This window comes from Strigops habroptila, chromosome 6 (assembly GCF_004027225.2).
Source record: "Strigops habroptila isolate Jane chromosome 6, bStrHab1.2.pri, whole genome shotgun sequence".
NCBI classification, from domain to species: Eukaryota; Metazoa; Chordata; class Aves; order Psittaciformes; family Psittacidae; genus Strigops; species Strigops habroptila.
Genome location: NC_044282.2, coordinates 24,860,606 through 24,884,653, shown reverse-complemented (window position 1 = coordinate 24,884,653; position 24,048 = coordinate 24,860,606). Strand labels below are relative to the sequence as shown.

Below are 24,048 nucleotides of genomic sequence, written 5' to 3'. Positions count from 1 at the left end.
CGGGGCACAGCCGCAGGGGCAGCGGGCGCCCGGTGCATGCCGGGAGGTGTAGTCTCCCAGCACGGGCTGCTCCACGGGCGGCAGGAGGCAGCCCGTCCGGGAGCGGAGCGAGCGTGTCGCGCTTTCTCACGGTGCTGGGCATCCTCGTCCTGCCCCGTTTCCTGCTTCCCAGAGAGTGGCCGCCGCCGCTACTGCCGGGCTTGCCGACAGCAGGCCGGGCCAAGGGCCGCGAGCCACAGTGCTCGCCCCGAGGCCCTTTAAATCTAGGTCACGGCAGCCGCCAGAGCCTTGAGCGTGGCCGGGCGGTGACTAACGCGGGCAGGCGGTTCAGGCTCGGGAGGAGGAAGGCCGGCACTGCACTAGCATTTATTTTTACGTCAGTCTCCCCGCCGAGCCCCCTCGCCGGCTGCAGCCAGCTCACGGAGCCCCAGCGCGGCTCTGAGGCACTAACGATGTTTCCGGCCGCGTTAGACAGCGGGCTCGCCGAGAGCAGAAGCCAGATTTAAACCTCGGGTTCTCCGGGGGAGCCATCGGAGCTGCCTCACGCCCGTCCCGCCGCGGCAGCGGGGCTCGGCCCTCCGCGCCCAGCTCGCACCAGGTGAACGAGTGCGCTCCTCCTGCCGCCGCTCCGCTGCTTTACCCTCTCCACAGCCTTTACAGGAGGGCTCGGCGGCCGCGGCGCGGGGCGGCGTGACCAGCACGGTGAGCTCCGGGCCGGGGTCACCGCCACCTCCCGCGCTCGGCGCTGAGGCAAGGGCCGTGCCGGGCCCGGCCGCGCCGGGGGGAGCGCGGCCGGGAAGGGGCGGGGTGGCAGCGGGGAGGCGGGGCGCGTCTGCCTCGCGCTGCTTGCTTTGGCGCCAACTGCTTCAGGCCGGGGGGCGGGGCTTGGCTGACGTCGCGGCCCGGGACGCGCTGTGCGTCTGCGGCGGTTGGCTGCGGCGGCCGGGAGCCCCGCCCCCTCGGCGCCCGGCCTGCGGGACCAGTGGCGGCGGCGGAGCGCTGCGGGAGCCGCGGGTGGCGGCGCGCGGCTGACCGGTGGGTGAGGGTCTTGCGCCGCGTCTGCCTGCTGGGTGGCGCCGTTCCCTTCCCTTCCCTCCCGTCCCTTCCCGTCTCCCGCGGGGGGCTCGGCGCCGCCTTGCCCTGCGCGGGTGCCGTTCCCTTCCCCCATTGCCCGTGCGCCGATCTTGCCGCCCGGTTCGGCTCGTTTCGTTCCGGCCCGGCCTTGCCTGCCCCGGGCTCTCACGGCACCCTGCCGGCCCCTCCCCGCCCCGGGCGCAGCCGGTCCGCCGGCGGTTGCGGCGTCCCACCCGTGCGGGACAGCTGGGCCGCCATCGGCGGCTCTCCCGCCCTGAGCCCCGGGAGGTCCTGGGCGCTTCCGCCGTGGCAGGAATTGGGGCGGGCGGGAGCCCCTTCCCGCCCGTGCAGGGCGGGTGAGGCCTGGGGAGCGGGCAAGGGCCGCTGCCTCTGGGCTGGCGGTGTTGCTGCTCAGCACCGGGCAGTGCTCCTCTCGCCCCGGTACCCGAGCTTCGCCCGTGCTTCTCTTCCTCACGCAGAGGGTCCCTCAGTGTGACAGGCTGCTGCTCTCTCTTCAGAGGAGCTTGTATGTCAGTGCCACAAGCGTGCGTACTGGTAAAGTCCTTCCGTAACAGTTGTCGTGGAGGATAGTGTACGTCGTGTGGCCAAGCATTGCTGTATACTTTGGCAGGTAAAATGTTACCTGCCTGTTACTGCTTGTTACTGGTTTAGCTGGTGGTGTCAGACTTGCAAATTTGCTCTTAAATGGTCAGCAGAGAAGATATCAGACTTACCAAATCAGAGTGTTTTAACTGGTTAAGATATACCTTCAGATAACCTATTCATAGAATGCATTGCTTGTTTTCATACCAAAATTTCTTTATAGGATCTTTGTTTGATACATATGAATAAAATATACAGCTGAATATCTTCTTTATAATGTTTATTTACAGGACAGATGATTTCTTACTTTTCTTGATAGAGCTTTGTTTGTTATCTTGATGTAAGGGTTTTCTCATTCTCGTGTTGGATTTTGTTGAACAGCAAAGGCCACAGGTAGCTCAGGTGTAACTGGCATTTCAGGATGCTTCCGTTTTACAATGTTGTTCTGAAAGTGTCGATCTGTTATCTTCTGATATTTACTTGTAGATGGGGAAGCCATAGGAAGTTTGTATCATGGCAACAGGTGAGGATGGACTGGGGCTGTTTGATACCCACTATGGCGGTAAGATGTATTATTTTGTGTTCTGTTTTGCAGTGAAATACTACGTGCAGTCTTATGAAAATAAATAGGCCCCAAAATAACCTGGAAAACAAAATGGAAACAATTGAAGCTGGGACAAATACTGATGAGCTTTAAGTGTAATTAAATGGCTGCGGCACAGTCTCATAGTAAGCCATATCCCATTAGTAAGTTTGGATTTTAAAACATAACTGTGTACTTTAGATTTCTAGTATGGTTTCAGGGCGTGTCTGGAGCTGGTTTCTCCCCTATATTTTACAGCATATAACCTTCGCTGTCTGTTAGTGAAGTGTGTGTTTGGACGGTTCAGAGGATTGTTCCTTTGCTATGTGTAAAAGCAAATGCGATATCATCTGGCGTAGGACCAGCAATCAAGGTACTCTAGCTTGAGTACCAACTCTGCTGTTGATTGCTCTGACATGTATTGGTGAGATTCCCAGCCTCATGAGGGCTGTGGATGTTGATATTGTTCTTAGTAGAGATTCACACAGGGGAAACGAGAGTGATAAGAGGTATTGGAAAAAGACGTGAAGAGAGACTGAGGAGAATTAGGTTAAAATACGTTTACAGAACCAGTTAGTGTGGGAATAGACAGCAATACTAAAGCAAATTCTTTGAACTACAATACAGACTGTTACAATACTTTCTGTTTAGTGACAAAGGTTTCTTTTAGCAGTAGTGGTGTTATCCTACTAATTCTTTTATTTTTGTTTCTGAGTTGTATAACTTTTGTATTCAGTGTGTTCTATAAAATAGTTTGAAATTCAGATCAAGTTGACTTGGTTTATAATTTTAAAATTCTTTTGTACTTAAAAGACATAATTTGCTTTATGCAGAGTTCTTGTATTTAGGAATTGATTTTACAAGACTATCTTTGCTCCCTGGTGACTAAAGATCTTTTCTCCAAAGTAGCAGTAGCTTCCCGGCTAAAATTCCCCTGTGTTTTACTACTCAGTGTTATGAGTTTTACTACTCTCTACTGTTCTAGGATCACAGCTATACTTAGTTCATGGGAGAATTAGAGGTTTGAGTTTACTCAATGTTTACTTTGGCCTGTTCTTTTTTTTTTTTTTAATTGCTTTAGCTGAAGCTTCCCCCTTCAAGGAAGGTGATGAGAGCTCAGTTGATATTTATGATGGCTTGGACAACAGTTTGACAGTTCCTGGTAGGTTGATTGTATCTTGCTGCTTGGCTTGGAGCGTTATAGTCTCTGTGCTTCTTAGACTGGTTTCAAGGAAAACAACAGTTAGCTTAAAGTTTACATTTAACTGGTGCAACATGCTTCAGTAAGTTACTTTTTTAAATTCAAGATGTATGTGTTGCAGTCTGTATAAATACACCATGTACAGCAAATCTATTAGCTGAATGAGTATAAGATGGTTTTCATGTGATACTGGCTAAGAGTACCTAAGAGACTTGGTCATGTAAAGGGGGTGCAGAGAAACCTTAGCTATTCTATCTGTGCCTTGATAAAGGGCATTTTACCTTGAAAAAAGCACTTTTATTTTGTGTTTTTTAAATAGCTTCAGGATCAGAACTAGTAGTTGCTGATCACTAAATCTCCAGTGAGCGCTCCAGAAAATACTTTCTAGGTGATACAGTCCATTCAGTAGGTCCTTCTAACCTGTTCTTACTTTCTCAATAATTTCATATACTAATGTAAATTCATTTCCTCTTTTAACTTCTTTGAAAGTAAGAAAGAAATGGACCCAGCACATGTTCTTTCTGAGGAATCTCACTGTACCATGTAACAAAATGCTGTTTCTAATATTTAAACAAGTATTTCTCTATTGACCGTACTACTGTAAGGCCATTGAATTTTTATGGAAGTATTACACTATATCCTACAGACATGAAGCATCTATATATCTTATTCTCACTTTCCATTCTGTATTTGTTACAGTATGTAACAAAATACAAAACTGTTTTTAAATAAGTAAGAGTATTCTCTAAGTCCCTGTTTCACATGCTGAGGTGCATTGTTCAGTCAATGTTATTCCTCTTTGCATATTTTAAAACACAATGAAAATATTTTATATAGGCTAGTTCTGACGGATCTTGGTTTTTAAATCTGAAAAGAGGGTTATTAAGATTTTTGCTCTATACAGATAAGATGTTATTTGCATGTTATCTTGCATTGTTTTAATAATACTCTTTGCATTATGGTATTGTCCAGAGGATTGAAGCACAGCTTTGATAGCCAACTTCATTTATTTGTTTGGAAATTAATTTGTATTTCAGAGGAGTCATAAGTCAGGTCCTGTCAGTAACACATGTTTGGTGAACAGAGCACACAGGTTGATTTGAGGAAAAGCACTATTATCTAAATAGTTGGGCTGTTTGGGTGTCGGGCTGTTTTTTTGTTTTGTTTATTTTGGTTGGGGTTTTTTTTTTTCTTCTTTCATTTCTTTGAACTAAAGGTAGGGCGTTTACATTTGTGAGGGAATATAAAGCTGCAGAGAACATTTATTCAACATAAATAGCGTGGTATTCAACCCCATACCAGGTCTACAATAACTCTGTTTGATTCTGATCAACTGGTCCGTGTTTGTCAGTCCATGTAGGTCATTGGCATCTCAGTATTCTTTTTCTCAATAATTTTTCTCAAATGCAAATGTTTACAAGGTAAAGCCTGCCTAAAAGCTGAATGAACTGTAGGGTGCACATATTTATCCTAGCTTTCTGCTATATGTTGGCTTTGCATTGCGAAACCTCAAATCACTGCTAAGGTGTAGCCCTTCTTTTGTTGTAAATTAGGTAGATTTACTGTGAGCTAGCTCTCCATTGACTTAAAACAAATTAGACAGTCATAAAATGCATCCGTCTTTGTTGCTGGGTGTCCTGCATATCTCTTGATTTTTCCAACATTGTGTTTTCAGTTGAACTTTAATTTTCATTGTTAGCTTTTATATCGAAATAAATTGGATCAAGTATTTCCAATAAAACTGCATAAATGCTGAAATTCAAGATAGAAATGTCTTCAGATAGATTGTTTTGTGTCACTGAGGAAAACACATAACCTTTTTTCTTTATGTAGTTAATTTTCTTCCTACAGACAATTCTGCTCCAAATTCTACACCAGCCGGAAACAGCTTAAATTTATTTGATGAGATATTAATTGAAGAAGGGACTGCAAAGGAAGCATCCTACAACGAGGTGTGTCTTAATGTGACAAAACCATTTCTGGTATTTTGGAGGTTTCTTGTATGAAGTGCCAAAAATGTATGCTCACTTTATTGGAAAAATAGGGAAACTGTTTTTAAATAAGTAAACCCAAGAGTACGCTAATAAACTGTTATGTCCACAAGTTTATCAGGGTAAATGGTTCTCTCACACTGTGGCATGTTCCGTTCTCATTTCATAGTCCTTGGCATGTGGTTCATGTACCAGCTACCCTATGGGAAAATGTACCTTAATTTCCTTTTAGTTAAATACCTGTTCAGACATCTGATACAAAACTAGTCTTGAAATTTCTCCCAACAGATTTTACCAGACTAAAGTAGATAGGTCATGGATTAAGCTTATCTGTCATTAAATCTTGTGTTTGAGAATGAAGACAACCATGCACTAGATAACTACTTGTAGCAAATTAGCACAACGCTCATGTAACATCACCTATCCTGCTCCCTAAGACACATCTCCGCTAACTTGGGCTTTGGAGTAAAAGGGACAGACATCCACAGATATAATGCTCTATAGAATAAGCAGAAGCAAAACCTCCTAGAATCTATTAAGTGGTTAAATTGTCACCTTAAAAGTTTGAAAGCATTTGTCTGCTAAGTATGACAGTAGGTAACTTATGAGTGAAAGTTTTCTTGCCACCTACTTTGAAGGGCTCATGCCAAATGTATTTCTTTTAATGTTGTGATCTCAACAGGAGCATGTCCTTTGCAGTCTGCATATTTTTTGCAGTTCAGGTTTGTTTGTGGTAACTTTCTGGTGTGTTTTTTCCTTATCTGTTTATATAAGATCTGACCACCAAGTCCCCATCTCTAGGGCTCTTAGAACTCCTGCTCCTTGATAATTGTGTCTTTAATTTCACAATAATATGGCTTCCTGTTACTTTCTAGCCTATTACTGTTGGGCAAGCACACATGGAGACAAGCACCCATAGATTTCCTATTATCTGAATGTTTGTGATGTTTTAGAGGCTTGTATAACTGTTGGAGTATATTGAAGCTTCTTCTTTTAATATTGCTTTAATATGTTACTTTTGGAAAAAAGAAAAAACACCACCACACAAAAACCAACAGAGCTTTGTAATATACATTACTGTATTAACTAACTAAATGTAGATGAGTATCTTTTCTGTGTAATTAAGTCCACTTCTGTGCTCTGATTCTTCTCTCTTTTTAACAGCTGCAGGTAGAATATGGAAAATGTCAGCAGCAAATTAAAGAGCTGATGAAGAAATTTAAGGAAATACAAGCACAGGTACAGGTTCAAAGAGCAACCTTGTCAAGATTTATGTAAAGCAAACTGAATATTACTTTGAGGGTTAATTTCATATGCTTTCCACAATTGATCCATCACATGCATAGTTTGTGAAGCACCTCTCTGTAGGTGCTAAGAGCTTGTTCTGCCTGGGATAGTTGCTAAGTTAGTCTACTGACAAAATCAGTAGGTAAATACACTTGTTTCACGATGTTGCATGCAGTAAGGCTTTAGTTCCTTAAAAGCTATCTTCTGTCTCCTTAATTAGAAAATAACCATGTCAAATGAATAGTTATCAGAAAGGTATCCAGTTCTCTTGTTTGTTTTTTGAAGTAGGTCTTTAATGCACTAGGGAGAGGGGGGTTGCAAAGGTCCCTGAGCAATTAGAAAGCAAAAGCTACTTGAGTTATTAGAACTGAAAGATCATGCCTGTGTTGCTTTAAGCGTAGTGCCCTTTTGGTAAGGCTGAACTGCTCTTCAACTTGAGCTAGTATCCCTATGCTGTGCCATTCTATATAGGTAGATTATCCTGGGCAATTGTGCAATGTGCTCTACTGTGTATTACAGATAAGTCCCAAAGGTTCTGTGCTTCGCAGTGGGAAGCAGCTTCTGCCCTGTGCCACTTCTATATTGTTTTCTGCAAAACTTATCTGCCTTTCTGAGCAGGCTTTGCTGAGGGCAATTATTAAAAAGAAAGTGTGATCTCTCTAGGATTGACAGGTAGGGTTCTAGAACATCATATCTGGAAATTTTAGAAGTATAGAGCACCCAAAGTTGGTCTTGATACCTTGGAATACAGTTACCCTCTTTCTCTGAAGGTGCTTAAAAGCTACGTCTCTCATTTGACACACTGACCATAAAAGCAATAAAGTGAATAAAAAAATGATGCAAAGGGGAAGATTATAATTTTTTTTTTTTTTTTAGCTGTATGGTTATTTGGTTTATGCCATATTTCCATTTCAAGAAATTATGTGCTTAAAACATCTTAAGTAATTACTAGGAACACAAACAGAAGCATAAACTATTAAATAATTCTGTCTTAATTCTGACTTCTCCAGAACAGTTTCTGTAAGTTCTACTGTCAGTTGGGATATGATGGGACTTTTTCTAATGGTTGTCTTGCACTGGTTTTCACTACGTTTGGATACCCAAGCTAATTCTTGTTTTGTTTTTTTTTTTTTTTCCTCTCTCTCTTGCTTTCTTTTTTTTGTATACATTTAAAATAGAATGTCATTCTACAGAATGAAAATCAAGCTCTCAAAAAGAATATTTCAGCACTTATAAAAACAGCAAGAGTGGAAATTAACCGTAAGGATGAAGAAATCAATAATCTCTATCAAAGGTACCACTAGACCGTGGAACTGAAAAAGTACTTTTTTTTTTCTGATCATGTTTATATGCTTGTAAGAAACTTCTGTAAACCTTATGAAAAAAGTTACTTAGTAAATAATTATGTGATTTAGTACTGATAACAGAGGAAATAGGTAAGTATCTTCCTTGCTTGATGAAGTCTTTTGGTTTCTAGTGAAGAAAACATGGAGGAGTCCCAAGGGTGACCATTTGCTTGAATTCCTTTTTGTTTTGTTTAGTCACCCATTTCTGGTGGGTTATCTAACCATCTTGCATATTTCAGAGCATTAATCTTACACAGTTCAGCTTCAGAACTAGTCTGTTTTATGGTCTCAGACATGAATTCCATGGAATTTTTCAGATAACAAATGAAATAAATAAAGATACTGTATAAATGTTTTCATGGCAAGAGGTGAAAGCCGTGCCTCCAATAGTTGGGGATAGCAGCTAGAAAATTCTTGGTAATTTCTGTGCGGTACTAATCTTACTGCATGGAGTTGAAAATATGAAAGTATGGATGTGAGAGTAGCTGAATGTAAGGTTTCTGAGCCACTTGAAATGAGAGCAGGAGTCCAAGATTCAGGACCCCTACCGTGTCACAAAAGTGACAAGCAGGTGACCTTGTGATATCAGCCACATAATTGGTTTGTTTGTGTTTCAGTACGACCATATGATATTTTCGTGCACCGAAAGGTGTCATAAAGGAAGTTCTTTTGACGTTACTGTGCTTAAGTCTATATGCATATTAACTGGGAGGGAAGGATGTTTTGTTTTCCAAAATACAAGAAACTGCCAGATACGATCTGATAAAGGTCAAGAGGTTTTAAGGTGTAATTCTTTCAGTTGATTGGCTTTGACACAGTAGCTGTCATTTTCACACCTTTGAGTGTAGTATTCTGGGTTTAAAATTAAATTGAAAAATACTTTCTTGTTTTGAATACTCGACCTCACTTAAGAGTTTACAAACTCATTTTAATACTCATTTCAATCAGTGATGGTGATGAAAATTTATGAGCAAAGTAGTTCATCTAGGTATTTTGAAGGCATCTATCATGAAAATCATGAGGAAAGTGGCACTTTGAGGTCTTAGAAGCATGCCTTGTCTGTTGCATGGTCTATAATAAATTAGTTCATTTTCAGCAAACTGTCTATTTGTAAAGACTGTTTTTTGAGGAGAATTGTTAGTGCTTATCTCAAAAAAAAAAAAAAAATCAAGCCAAACTAAAAATATCAAAGAAGCCACATGGATACAATTACATTCATCACACATGTATTCAGATTTTGTAACCAGCCTAAAGCACAGCAAAAACTTATCAGTATAATTCAAAATTGAACAGAAATATAGGAAAGGGGTTTATATTACAACAGCTGCAACATTGTTTTGGTTCAACATTCACTTCACATCACACTGGCACATTTTTGGAGTAGATCCAGTTGTATAAGCTGATTGTTACATATTTAAATGTACTTTATCAGCCCATGGGAAGTGTCCAGTTTTATAAAGCAAAACCAACCCCGTTTTGTATTGGAGATAAACACAGCATTATTGTACACTTAAACTGATTCCTTACAAGTGGACACCAGATCAATATAAAATGTCTGTGTATAGCAGCCACTTCATCCTTGACTCTCTAACAAGGAGGCATGCATCTGGTGGTTTGCTGCCATCATTTGTTGGTGTTACTTTTACTTTTCTTTCCTTAGACACAATAATTCTTTTTAGATAGTGGAGAGTATTTAAGAAGGTTGTCATTGTCCTTAATCATGTCATTTTAATGAAGTGTTTTGTTAAATATGGCAGAAAATGTCTGGATTTTTTTGTTGCTGGTTTGTTTGTGAGGTAACTTCGAGTTCTGTCAGTAATGAGTAAGACGGGCTACATATGCCCTTTGTTTTTTTTGGTGAGGCCACATGATGTTCGTCTCATAATACAGACAATTGAAAGTAGCTCCGAAAAAAGAAACACTTCGTATTTACTTAGATACCCTCCTGAAGAACTCTGCAATAATGATACTTGTACAAGTCTTCTGAGCTATGACTGATTATTGCAATTTACTACTTGTTTTCTCTACCATGCAGCCAGTTCCAAGCATGGTAGCTTATTTTTGCTCACTGGGTGGAATAAGCACAGTTACATTATACTAGTTCTTTTGATTGCCAGTTTGCCAACCAGTAAGCTATTGACTTGCTGCTCTTTTTTTTTTTTTTCCTTTTCTTTTTTTTTTTCCCCTTTTAACCACTAATGCTGTAAAGACCAACTTTTTTCCTAAGGCAAGGCTCTTTTTGAGGCTGGACAATGAAATACTAAATTGAATTAGTGAAATTGTTAATTACACCCAGTACAGTATTTTTCCACAGATCTTGCTTTTTCTTCAAATGAATTTCATTTCGAAAATATGTATAGAAATTATATTCTTTTGCTGTGTGCTAATGGAAATGATTAAACTTCTGGTTTTATCCCACTTTTTTTTTTCTTTTTTTTTTTTTCCCTACTTTGAAGATGGAAGAAAGCATAAAATAATTTTAGATGTATGTATTCATTGCAATTCGGCTTTAGTTACATTTAAATAAATTTAAAAGTAACATAACTTTTTTTCGTTCTATAACCAGGCTATCAGAATTTCCCAGTCATCGTGGTTTCACCAGATCATACCTTCCAGGATCAACTAATGGCAGGTGCTCAGAGATGTGTAAAACAAAAGGTTCCAAATTCAGACCTTCTGATTTAGGTGACAGTGTAAAGATGGAGCACAGAATGAAAAATGACTGTTCAAAAGATACACACCACAGTTACTCATCTCATAATACAGAAAATGGGAAGTCTAGCTCTGAAAAAAGAAACACTCCATATTTACTGAGATACCCTCCTGAAGAACTCTGCAATGATGATACTCATATATGTCTCCCAAGCTATGACCATAGTTCCAACAAGGATAACAGAAAGGAAAAAAAAGAAATTAAAAGTAACGAACAATACAGTAGGGGAAATGTCAACAAGTACAAAAGAGAAGTGCATCAGAGCACTAGAAACAATGGTGACAGTGAAGAGGGGAACTCAGATCCTCAGCAAAAGCCGAAAACCCTTTCAGAGAAGGCTAGTAAAAATGAGTTGCAACAAAAAAGTCAGAGTATAAAACTAAAATGCAGTCCTAGTGTAGAAAGAAGAGTAGAAAGGGGTGTTTCTTCCTGGGAGAAACAAACTACTGATAAAGACAGATTTCAAATAAGAGGTGAATTGTATGCCGATGAGAGATCACAAAATGTATTAAGAAAGGATATTAAAACACATGATAAAAATGAAAAAAATGCTGGCCAAAAAAATAAACCAAATGAAAAGCTACAAGAGCAGCCACGGAGGTCTGGTAGAGGAAGTAGTCCACACTCAAAGAATGAACATTCAAAGAATTTTCATGAATCACATAAATGTCGCATAGAGGAGTCTAGAAAAGGAAAAGACATTGACTGCAAGAGAGACAGGGGAACAAATGATCATATTTCTCGAGAAGGAAGGACTTCACCTTCTAATTCCAACAGCAGAGAGCATAAATACGCACGCTTGAAGGAAAATAGTAGTAGATATGAATGGGAAACAGCACATTCCAAATCAGAAAAACACAGAACTGAAGAAAAAAGGAAAAGAGAAAGAGAGGATGAAAATAGACATTTTAGAAACGAAAGAAAAGTTACTAAAGAGATAACTCACCAGTCTGTAAAAGAATCCAAGAAAGGTATGGATGTTACAAAAAGTGAGAGAAACAAGTCCTATAAGCCAGAAGAAACATCCAGGGTAGCAGATAGCTTAAAAGACCATAGAGTTCCCAAAACTAAAGGTGATCACACTGGGTCAAAAAGTAAAGACTTAAAACTTAGCTTTATGGAAAAACTAAATTTAACTCTTTCTCCTGCTAAGAAACAATGTGTCTCTCCAACGGATGGAATTAAAACACCTTCCCAAAAGGCCACTCATGAGGGAAGTACAGAGCTCACATTGCAGGCAGAACTGTTAGATTCTGCCCACCCTATGAACTGTGGTCCCACAGAGCAAACTAATTCAACACTACAAGTTCTGGATAGTGCAGCTCAAAGCAATGTGGAACCAACAATGCCTGTTCCTGTCAGTTCTGAAAATGAAGCCTTAAAAGTAGCAGCGGCAGATCCAGCACAGTCTGAAGAATTGCCATCAGTGGCAAGTAGTGAACTGAGCTCGGAAACCTTACCAGAAGCAGAAGTGGTTCCGGTACAGCCCCAAGCCTTACCAAGAGCAGCAGAGGTACTGGTTCCTGATGAGATGCAGGCTGAAACATTGGCAGAAGCAGCAGAGGCTTGTGATCTGGTTGAATCAGAAGCCTCCGCAACAGCAGTGGCAGTGATGGATCTGAATCACCCTGAACCTTTGCCCCAAAAGGTGGCTGGAAGCATGGCAGAGCCTGAAAAGTGGTCTGTGACAGTGGATGTGATGCAGAATGATAATGCACCACCAGGAGCAGAAGTGGCACAACCTGAAGCTGCCAGTGAAAGTATGGGAGCCCTTCCAGAGTCAGCAGCAGAGAAGAAAGGAGAAGATAAAATATGTCTGGTTGCTGACATAGAAAGCTCAGCAGACCAATGTGGCTCTCAAAACCTTGTGTTGGACAACTCTGAAGCCAAAAATTCTGGTGACCTGGAGTCCTGTGATGTCAGAGATGATATTGGCGAAACAAAACCAGACTCCTTAATGGAAGCAGTGAAGGACAATGACCACTTGGCTGCAGAAAATGCCGAGTGTCCCACTGATGAAAAGGGTATTTGCAAAATAGATAAGAGTACGTCTCAGTCACTTGACAGAACTATGTTAACTGATAAGGATGAACCATTAGTTGACCAGAATGCTTGTGATCTGGAGCCAGACCTTACTGAAATCAGTACTGCAGCATCTTCTGTTAGTGGTGAGATGTATCCTAGAACTAAGGGAAGAGAAACTAACCCAGTTCCTGTTGATGATGACAGCTCAATACTGAGCATTGATCTCAATCACTTGAGGTATATTCCGAAGGCAATCAGCCCACTGAACAGTCCAATGCGCCCTTTGGCTAAAGCACTTAAGATGGAAAGTCCCTGCAAAGGTCTTGGGAAGAGTTATAACAAAGGTATTATATATGTATTTTCCAATTTCATTTCTATATAAAGGCTTAGAAGATCTGTTCATGGAAAGCAGAAATGACTTTTAACTGCTTTCTCAAAAATACAAATTATTTTTTAAGCTGTCTTAAGTACTTAAGGTTTTAAGTAAGTCTCAATGGTCTTTTTTATTTGTAGTGGAACCATTTAACAGTGCAGTCAAGATCGTAGCCAACTGACCATTACTGCTTTAAAAATTGGTGTTCGTCACTACTGACAACACTACTGACAAGATGAGAGGTTGAAATAAGAGTATATGTGCTAACTTCTAAAAAAATACATATAGGTTTCTTAATTGCGGTTAGTTCTGAGTAGATCTCATTGGATTTTTCTCTGAAATTGTAGAGGCAAAAGTTACTTAGGATATATTCTTCCAAGTATTTATTTCTGGGAAAGCTAGAGAGAGTACCTGAGAATCTCTAGGAATGTCAGCTAAGAGAAGGCTCTGCTCTCTATCTACATGCGTTTCAGAGTGAATTTTTGTAGATATTTTATAATTGTGAGTCAGTGGCAAAAAAGGAACAAATAGGACATTAGGATTTATCATTAATGAAGTAAGACCCTACTCCTAAATAAGTTGTCAGGGAGATAAAATATGAGAACAGCATTCACAGGAAGAATAAACAGATGACTCAAAGTTTAAATTTTTTACTTGTGTGAATTTAACTTCCTGTAATGTCCTGCTGCAACTAATAGAAAGATTTCTTGGAACTTAGATTTCCTGCTAGAAGAGGAATGGTGGAGTGGCATTTAAATCCTTTTCATGTTTTGGAGTATAATCCTGTTGTATTTTTTCAAATCTGAGTGTGGTTTACTCTGGAATTCTCTTGTGCTTGAGACAGCTACTCTCTCAAGTGTGAATTCCTTTTGCAGTTTATATTTCATTCCTGCAGTATTTTACATTCTTTGGAATGTTTGAAGGAACATGAGAGCTTTGGGATCTGAGTAGGAGACCATCAAATAAAAGTATTTTTTCAATTTTTTACTGTATCCCTGAGTTACTTGTTAGAGTTCCTGTCCAGAACTTGCTGCTGAATTCCAAAGCAGTGATTTTTTCAGCTCTGATATTTCAGCTCTGAAGTTAGATGCCTAGTTGTCTTTGTGATCTGACTAATGATATGCATGTCAAATATTTTGCATCCGTTAAATTGACAGAAGGCTATGGTTTCTCTTTGCCTTGAAATTCAGTACTCGCCTTTTTACTGTTCTGCAGGACAGGGGTACATATATTACTACTATATTTTGACCATTTTCATTTTATGCTTTAGTTTGGCAAAGTATTTAAGTAGTTTGAGAAAGGATTGATCTTTCTAAAACTGAAATGGAGGCGGTGATGAGTATGTTTTTTGCTCTTGTAGAATCTGTATAAACATTTTCAAATGTTGCTTTAAAGCGTTAATCACAAGTTCATTGTTTATGGAGATCAGTTTAGATATGATCTTTTATAAGATTAAATGTTTGTTAGAGGTCATTAAGCAGTCTAATCTCTGTGTGATTGAACATAAGAGTGCTTTATTAACTAGAGTGCAGAGCAAGCTTAAAATTAACTGCAAATCTTGTTAATCAATACACATGCACTTCAGTGGCATTTTTGTACAATGGAAATGAGCTTGGCTTTTCATCTTTTGTAACATGCTGCTTCGTAGCCAACTGTAATTGCTTATTATTCTTAACAAAATAGCATTTGCTTTGAATTTTAAATAATGATTAAATACATATTTAGTGATATCTCAAAAATATAAAACATTTAATAAACTTATTTATGAGGCAGAGTCAGGCATGCTACATTTGGAAGAACTTTAGCCTTTTCTCTCACTTAATCTCATTCCTGTCATTCAGGAACCCAAACTTTTGGTTTTCTCCAAAATTTATAAGAAAAAAGGTTTTTATGCCGTTGTGTTCAGTTACAGTGCTGGTAGTCTTAAATGCATCAAACCCTGAAGTTTGTCATGTGTGTAGTGCCGAATACTCTTTTTTTGTTTAGTAAGTCAGTTTATTGAAAGACTCAAAGAACCTTTTTATCAACCCTGGAAGAGACAGTTGAATGCAGCACTAGCAGGTCATTTGTTCTTCTCATCTTGGTTTTGTTGTGAAACTGTTAAAAGAAAAGCCACCTGTTGTATTTAAATGGTAGTCCATAAGTTAAAATTTAGTTTGTGCAGTGTTCAGAAAACTTGTTAAAGTAAACGGAAGGAAGTTCAAAACTGGTGGAAACTGCTAGATTTTTCTGACTTCAGTGGCTGTATTTGTGAGATAGATCACATGTTTTTTGCTGAAATGTTGAGGTCTTATTTGCCCTTTGAAGCTCAGAAAAAATCTTTAAACCAGCAGTTGTTATAGACTTGTTATAGCTCAAACTTCGTGAGTCGTCGTTGGCAGTTTCAGATAGTTCTGAATGGTCACCTTACAGAAGAGACCAGGATTTTCTGAAAATATCTGTTTATAATGACATTCTTTGTGGTGATTAGGAAACTCTTTTCTTTTTATAGATTTAATTCCTGAAAGTGCGGTTGTTGTCTGTCCCTCGAAAAATTTATCAAAGGAGGTAAACAAAGAAAATCAAAAGCCAGTTAGCATGTCTGATGAACACTGTGAGATGGAGTCCCAGCTGAGTATCTCTTCAGATGAAATAGAAGAAGGAGAAATTGTAAGTAGTGATGAAGATGAAGAAAAAGCTAAACCAGAAAGAGGCTCTGAAAATACAAAAAAGTCAAGACCAAAAGTTTCTCCTGAGACACGGAATTTGACCAGCAGTCCACAAAATCAAAAGAGCAAAGCTGTGCGTTGCAATGAAGATAATGGAAAATTTGTGTCTGTGAAAGTAAGTACAAAGAAGAACAGAGAGAGGCATAAAAATCAGACTTTCAGATCTTTGAAGGATATGAAGAAAAATAAAACTGTGAGCATTGCTTGTCTTGAAAAAATAGTACATGTTATTGTTGAACCTTCAAATATACAAGAAATCATGCAGATGCTAAGAGCTATACGAAAACAGATGAGGAAAAATTATATGAAGTTCAAGGTACAGTTCCCAGTTCAGCATTTTCACAGAATAATAGAATCCGGTATCATAAATTTTACATCATTAATAAAACAGTTGAACTTTTCCAAGATGTCTACATTAGGTGAGACATTAAAATTGAATATCTGTGATATTGTAGAGTCCAAACTGAAGCAAGTTAAAAAGAATGCAATAGTGGACCATCTTTTTGAACAGCAAGTATCAGATATGAAAAAACAGTTATGGAAATTTGTAGATGAACAACTCGATTACTTATTTGAAAAGATAAGGAGGATTATAATAAAACTATGTAATGTGGGACATATGGGAAATGAGAGTGAGGAAAGGAAGTTTGAAAGAGTGGGAAAGCAAAAACACAAGATCAGTCATAAAAGTGATATGCAAAGGTCTAGAAAAAAGTCCCTGAAAGTCCAGTCTCAAAAGCCTGAAGAATATATCCTTTCAAAACAACATGTGGATTATCAACGAACTAAGTGTCACCATGAGAAAAATAAAACAGACATGCCAAAACCTGCCTTTACCAAATGTCTCAACTCCATTGATAATACTAGGAATTCCCAAACCAAAGTGCACATCTCTAAAGAGAATAATTTGCAAGGCACCCTCACTCCATTGAAGGGTGTGAAATATGAAAAGGAAGGATTGCAGCTATCCAGAGATGCTAACAAGTCTGATCTTAGTTATGAGCTTCTCACAGAACAACAAGCGTCCAGCCTTACGTTTAATCTTGTAAGTGATGCTCAAATGGGTGAAATTTTCAAAAGTTTATTGCAAGGTTCTGATCTCTTGGAAAAAAATAGTGGCAATATTGACAGAAATGAATGGGAATTCAGGACTCCAGAAAAACAGTTTTTAGATGGTCATAAATGTAGAAGTAATGTTGCTGAACTGGTGCAAGAGATTGCTCCAAAGGAGGCTTGTGTAGAATCTCAACCAGTAGAGGATATTAAGTGGCCTGTTGTTTCACCTGTAAGAGCTCCCTCTTTAGCATCTAGGCTTCAGATGTCTGTTGATCCTGATGTGCTAGATGAAAGCTGTATGTTTGAGGTTCCTACAAACGCAGCTTCGTGCAAAGAAGACGAATGTAATTTACAAAAGAATAAGTCATTTGTTTCTTCAATCCTCCTTGAAGATTTGGCTGTTTCCTTAACTATTCCATCACCTTTGAAATCAGATTCTCACCTCAGCTTCCTAAAACCTGAGAATAATTCTAGCTCAACTCCTGAGGGTGTTCTCAGCGCACATTACAGCGAAGATGCACTGCTGGAAGAAGAGGATGCCACTGAACAAGACATTCACTTGGCTTTAGAATCCGATAATTCGAGCAGTAAATCGAGTTGTTCATCATCGTGGACGAGTCGGCCTATTGCTCCTGGTTTTCAGTGTCGCCCCAGCCTACCAATGCAAGCAGTAATCATGGAGAAATCCAATGATCATTTTATTGTAAAGATTAGGCGTGCAGTGCCACCTACCTCACCAGCATCTGATCGGGTGGCTTCAGTGAAGGAGGTGCGGGCATCTTCGACCAAGATTGAAAAACAAACAAGAAGTGGGGAAAAAGAAAGGGACAGTCAGAGTGCCACAGTAGCTGTTGTGCAAGAAAGTGTCAAACCAGGTCTGGTTAAGATGGATCAGTTGCCTCATGTCAGCACTGAACAAGAACAAAATCCTGCCTTACCTCAGCTTCTAAAGGAATCTCGTAGTATTGGAAAGGAAGAAACCACTGGCTTGCTTGGACCCTGTAGAATATCTTCAAACACGGAGAGCCATGATGCTGAAAGCACAGATGAAGGCTCTGAACAATCTCAGGCACACAAATTGAAAGTATCTGAAAATGGAAATGAAATGGGTGTTAGATCTCAAGTTTCTTTTCCTGCTTCCTGCAGTATAGAGTCATACATAGACTTAACAGATGATATGGTTAGTGAAACTTCATGTTGTGTGGTGGAATCCACTACAGATAACAGGACTCAGGAAACCTCTACTGGAAACTTGGAAATCAGTGTTAAAAAGGAAGAATTGGAAGAGTGCTCTGATGCATTTATCGACTTAACAGAAGACCTTTCCAATGAGACTGTAGCAGGTGAATGTAATCTTGAAACACAATCCACATCAAATACTGAAGTAGGATGCCAGATAAGTAGAGATGATAAAACTGGTAAAAAAAGGAAAAAGGAGGCTGTCAGAGAGAATTCCAACTCAAAAAGGCAACGAAAAGAAACTGAATCAGCAGGTGAAGGGAGCGATGCAAGTGATGTGAAGCCCGAAGAGGTAAATTCAGCACCCAAACAGTGTTCCAATCAGAAGAATGAATTGCAGCAGAACAAAGACTCTTCTCCTTTGGCTTCATCTGCATCATCACCTAGTCTGTACGCCAAAAACATCATTAAAAAGAAGGGAGAAGTAGTAGTTTCCTGGACGAGGTAATTTATGATTTGATCTGTTTGATTGTTTTAGGTTTTTTTTAAAACTATGTGATAAACCGAAAAGTGGGAAGAAAAGGATAGTTAGCTGATGGCTGAACTTACTAAGTAGCTCTACATCCTTCTGTGGACAGTGGAGTGTGAGCCGCCTCTTATCTGTGCAGGGTGGCTTTGTGAGATTGATGTCTTCTCTTAAAGTACCATTAAAAGGTGCCAAAGTCTATTTTATCCTTTTTGTGTAACAGTTGTCCAGGGGAAAACAAATTTAAGAGATGAAAGATGAACTGATTTCATGTAATCCTGTTAGCAGCATTTGGACGAGAACAATTTTTAGTCATTTCTTAGGTAGGTTAAATCAGATTTGCCTTAAAGAAGGTGGCTTCCATATGTCATAACTAATTCCATCACCTACCTAAATCTCCCAAAACAGGATTACTTTCTGCTTTTGTTTTTAAAGCTTTATATGCTAAGGTAACAAGACCTACTATATTGCACTGCCTATAGGTTTTCTTTCCCCTGCCCATTTCCATTCCTGTGCAAAAAGTCCAGCCAGGCTTGGTAGGGGATGGAGGTCTTTGATGTTCCTACAAGGCCTGGAAGCATCAGTGACTGGGTAAAGGAGAGCAGCTTAAGATTTCTCACGCTGAGAGGAGACATGAGAGCACACAGTTTTTCACTTTTGGGGCCTATGCTGCTCAATCTGCAGAAATGTACTAGGCCACCATTCAGCCCATATATTCCAGTTAGCATGGTGCGGGCAACAAATGAGATGAATGTATGTATTGAAGATACCTGCAAAGTTATTGTGGTTTATTCTTATCCTCAAGAAAGTAGGTTTTGCTGCTCTTGCTACAACTTGATACAATCAACACTTTAGAAAAGGGGCTTCTAAAATTTTCGGCACAGGCTTTCCTGGACTATAGTTTATACTCATGTTCTGTAGTTTGGAAATACTTAGGATTTTATATATGCCTTATGGTTTGGTTCTTGTTTGTATGCATGTACACATATAAATGTATTAATATTTTTAAAATGCATTTTTGCTATAGAAATGATGACAGAGAAATTTTACTGGAATGCCAGAGAAAAGGACCATCAAGCAAAACCTTTATTTCCCTAGCCACTAGGCTGAACAAAAGCCCAAATCAGGTAGGTGCTATCATTCTTATAATTGATAGACTATGTTGCTACATTTATGGTTGCAGTTGAACACAAAACTTCAGAGATCTACTAATTTTGAATTGTTTTTTCCTCATGTCTTTTGTTGAGGGGTTCTTGAAAAGAGAATCTTAGATTCTTCCAGTTGTAACTTATTAAAAATATACAGTATAGGGATATTATGGTCCAGGGATTCTTTAGTACCTGTTTGATTGGTACCCTGAAACTGCTGTCTCTAATCATAAGCCAGGGACCACAGGATTGTTTCTATTGTTGAATCAGCACTTAAAGGCATTTTGGAGATGCCTCAAAGCCTTTGTACATATTTAGTAAATTAGAAAAGGTTTAAAACTAGAGCTGGAAAAAAAATACCAGGATTTTGCAGAAAGGACATATTTCATGAATGTTTTTTCTTTTATTTTGTAATTAAGAAACTTCAAAAGGCACAGATGTCAAGTTGATGTAGAATATTTCCAGAGGTTTGAATATAACTTTGTACTTGTCTTGAATTGCTATTTTAATCTCTATCCTACAAATCTAAGAAAGGAGAAACACCCATTTGGCTAAGTTAGGAAATCCTGTGTGCTCAGGATTTGGCTTTTAGGATGTCGTGTTATATGGTTACAGAGTCTTTGCGCGTTTTAGAAACTGTTGGGGCGAGTGGTTGGATAAAGCAGCGTTATCTGTGCATTTATGTCACTCTTCCCAGTTAGCTATTTGGCAGATGATAGATAGGCTATAGCAATATGTATATAGCAATAAGAAATACTAGATTGCAATTGATCAAGGTCTCTATGTAAGCTGTAGCTATGTTCAACAAAAAGATGTTTGACTCTCATCTACAGACCACTTTTGTAAAATTCCAAGTAGGCAGACGCCTCATGATGAGCCATAAATAGCAACAGTTGTACCAGAGAGTAGAAATAAGCAATAAACTGTGGTTTTTGTGGAGTACAAAATAAGCTTTTGTCCTTACTTTTTTAATCTTGCTCACAATTATACCTGGGAAAATTCAAGTCTAAATGACTTTGAAGCGCTCATTTTTTCCCTCCTGTGTTGTAAACTGGTTCCTCCTGTGTTTAAACAGTAGTTAGCTCTAGCTCTCTGTGATTAACCTGGTGGGTATTTCAGATGTCAAAGGTATAGGAAGACTTCCTACATTTAATTAACCTGTTGATGGTGCTCCTAAAATTCTACTGGTAAAATGTATTGGAAGCAAATAAAAAACAAAATAGTGGTGGTCTTAAAAACTTCATGCTGTCAGATCAGTTTGTCTTGGCAGTTATGGAAATCTAGGGCCATAATGATACGTCTCTTTTTTTGTCCTCCATTAGGTTTCAGAAAGATTCAAGCAGTTAATGAAGCTGTTCAAGAAATCCAAGTGCAAGTAAACTTAACATGAAGTTACTTCATGGTTACAGGGTTTAGCTGTTACCAGCAATGATGGACTAAAACCACTACATTCATATAATGGGGTTAGTGGGAGGTATCCAGGTCAGAATATCAAGCTTGGTAAATCTGATGCACTGTTAATTATTTACTTCCCTGTCCATGTTGCCTCTGAAGTGCTTTATCAGAATAACATAGAAGGAACTTTACAAAGAAACTGACTAGAAAAGAATGGGCACATACAAATGGAGCAGTGTCATTTCAAGGGGGTGACATCTCCTGTTGGTTAAGTATGTTCTACAAGTGACAACAAGGGCATGCCGTCACGTGAAGGTGGTGGCTCATGCTTAACTTGTTGGAAGTACTGCATGTGGTGACTTTGAACTATGATTTTAAAAAGTAAGCGTGCTTTGGAATCCAGTTGGTATTCCCGGAAAATGACTGGTAGGTCATCTTGGTTACATTGAAACATATTTTAAGAAGTTAGGCCTTTTTCTTTTAAAAGAAAGCAGGGCAATGATAATAATGATTCCAAAAGCTGCTTACGTAGTAATTGCGTTCTGATGTTAAGGAATAGGTGGTTCTTGCTGCTTTCTCAGCAGCCTGTAGTGGGTTACAAGGAGAGAATCTGGCACTGAGCATAGGGTTCGTCTTCAACTTTAAGCACATTATCATTTACAACAAACTGTAGTTAAAAACATTTTGCAGTTCTGAAGGTATTTTAAAATAATTTTGAATCGTTGGGTTTGGGGTTTTTTTCCCATGAAAAGGGTATTTTTCTTTGGAAAAGGCAAACAAAAATTCTGTTCCAAATTACATCTAGGAATGGTACTTAATTTAGGTCTTCAACATAATAAGCGTACTATTTTGTTTAAAAAAATAAAAATTGACAAGTGATTTTTTTTTTTTTTTAAATTAATTTAGAAACAGACCTTTACAGTTTTATAAAATGTGACTTTATACTTTCTAACCAGGAGAAAAACTTTTTTGTAAAAACAAGCAGTTTCAAAATCTTGTCAGCTTGGCATGTTTTGACAGCAGTTGTATCTATCTTTACAAATTGTTTAGTACATTAGAAATTCATTATGTTCTATTTTAAAGAACTCTTATAATTGCTTCCAGTTTTACTAGCACATAGTAAAAGTGTGTATGTGTACATATGTATACACACACTTCTCATTTGCTGCTTTATCCCAAATTTCTAAAAAAGCTTGCTTTTTAATTTTTTAATTCCCTCTAAGAAACATTCCTGGACATTGCACAGATTTTTCTATTCTGAATTTGTTGATGTTTGAGGTTTTATTCTTTATTGAGGATCAAAATTGCTGTCATGTTTAGTCAGTCAGAACATCTACTGAGTTATTTAGATTTCATTTAAGAGCCCTACCAAAGTGCATTACCTTTCAACTTGGATTAAGTTAGCTTTTTGTCGGAATCCAATGACCGCGGCTTCAGTTTCAACATAATGGTTTTTTGCTCCTTCCCCAGCTAATGGGACAGAGTTCTCATTCTAATAAACCATCAGATAATTGGTTGGTGATATTGCCACTGACACCTTTGGAGTATTGTAAATGTGACCTATGGAATGGATTGTCATGCTGCCAAACAGTGCATCATCCTCATTTTAGGCAGTGCTCTGGAAACTGTTACAAGGAATGACTTGAGTAGGCGATGATGTCAGTTCTGGCAGTCTTCCATCTTATGTACTTACTTCTAAAGCATTTGCTTTTGATGATCAAGTATCATCTTCCATGCTACGCCAGCATCACCTAGTGATTTCAGTGGGTGATTGGTATCCCCCACCCATGCTTGTTCTTGACATTGATGACAATTGTTTACTTATTGGGGAATTAAATCTAACTGAAGCTGTTCTCACAACTGCCAGTTGGCAGAGTAGCTTTCATGTTTGCGGAAAACCGAACTCTGCTAAGAGTACTCTTTCAACCATATCCTTAGAGATCAAAATGTGCACAGTACTGAAGGCACTGGGGGAAGTAGCTTCTCTCCACTCAAGTGCTTCCTCTTTGTCTCAAAAAAGCGGGCAGTATTTTATTACAAAGTTGTTTATTCCTTGTCTGGTTATTTACTTTCTTATCTGTACAGGTGGTGAGGGAGGGCTGGGTTTGACTGGTTAGGTTCCGACTTGGATTCCTTTTTTTGTAAATTATGAAACTTTTTTTAATGTTCTGTCTATTGTAATTATGTGTACAGGTTCCTAAATGTAAAATATCTGATGGGTGTATATATATAAATATATGTATAAAAATAGAGAGAGCTTTGTTTAGCCAAAGATGATTTTTTTAACTATATAAAACTCCAGGTTTATTTTGTATAAACTACACAGTTTGCTTACTGTAAGAGTGATGCAAAGAATAAAACTGTAAAATTCATACACATACGCTCTTATTGAACAAAGGTTGGCTTGGACTGGTTTTGTATTGTTGTTTGTAATTTATTTCTCCAAGAAGAATTTTGATACATATATGCAAAATGTACTGTATGTAAATCTACAGGATTACTTGTGAAACCTCAGGTAAATGAAAACATCTTCTAGAACTGTTGGCTAATGCCTTCACAACTACAAATGCTGTGAAGCAGCATTAAAATGGAATTCTGTTAGTTTGTATAAATGAGTAGCTATGTTGATGTTCCAGCCAATAAACATGGAAGTAAATCAGCTGCTGCTTTGATGCTATTACTGCTCCAAACACATACTGCTTATTTCTTAGTGGACAATGACTGGATCAGAAATTGGACAATTTCACAAATTACATGAAATCTTTAAACCACTTAGGAATTAGATCAGACAACTTTCCTCTTTTTTTCTAGAATCATTGGGTTAGTGTTGAGTGCAGTAT

The 24,048-nt window shown here is 39.0% G+C and overlaps 1 protein-coding gene across 9 annotated transcripts; it reads left to right on the top strand.

The window, feature by feature from the left end:
* The first annotated feature begins 83 nt into the window (after positions 1-83).
* CASP8AP2 (caspase 8 associated protein 2) lies at positions 84-23,868 on the top strand. Of its 9 annotated transcripts, none has more exons than XM_030489488.1 (10): positions 84-598; positions 2,164-2,239; positions 3,342-3,422; positions 5,313-5,413; positions 6,617-6,691; positions 7,918-8,033; positions 10,652-13,167; positions 15,688-18,643; positions 19,693-19,792; positions 21,136-23,868. In XM_030489488.1, exons 2-10 carry the CDS (start codon positions 2,191-2,193, stop codon positions 21,190-21,192), a joined length of 6,051 nt encoding a protein of 2,016 aa, XP_030345348.1. In that variant the 5' UTR covers positions 84-598; positions 2,164-2,190; the 3' UTR covers positions 21,193-23,868. The 9 variants fall into 9 exon arrangements, with proteins under 9 accessions (XP_030345348.1, XP_030345345.1, XP_030345346.1 ...); XM_030489485.1 differs by having other exon boundaries at positions 5,295-5,413; XM_030489486.1 differs by having other exon boundaries at positions 84-606; positions 5,295-5,413.
* The last annotated feature ends 180 nt before the right edge of the window (positions 23,869-24,048 follow it).

Bases quoted from the DNA above. Each gene is read 5' to 3' on its own strand.
- CASP8AP2 (XM_030489485.1), top strand. From the start codon at position 2,191: ATGGCAACAGGTGAGGATGGACTGGGGCTGTTTGATACCCACTATGGC. The intron at 5,414-6,616 runs GTGTGTCTTAAT...TCTTTTTAACAG, and splicing joins AGGAAGCATCCTACAACGAG to CTGCAGGTAGAATATGGAAA. The intron at 18,644-19,692 runs GTAATTTATGAT...TTTTTGCTATAG, and splicing joins GTAGTAGTTTCCTGGACGAG to AAATGATGACAGAGAAATTT.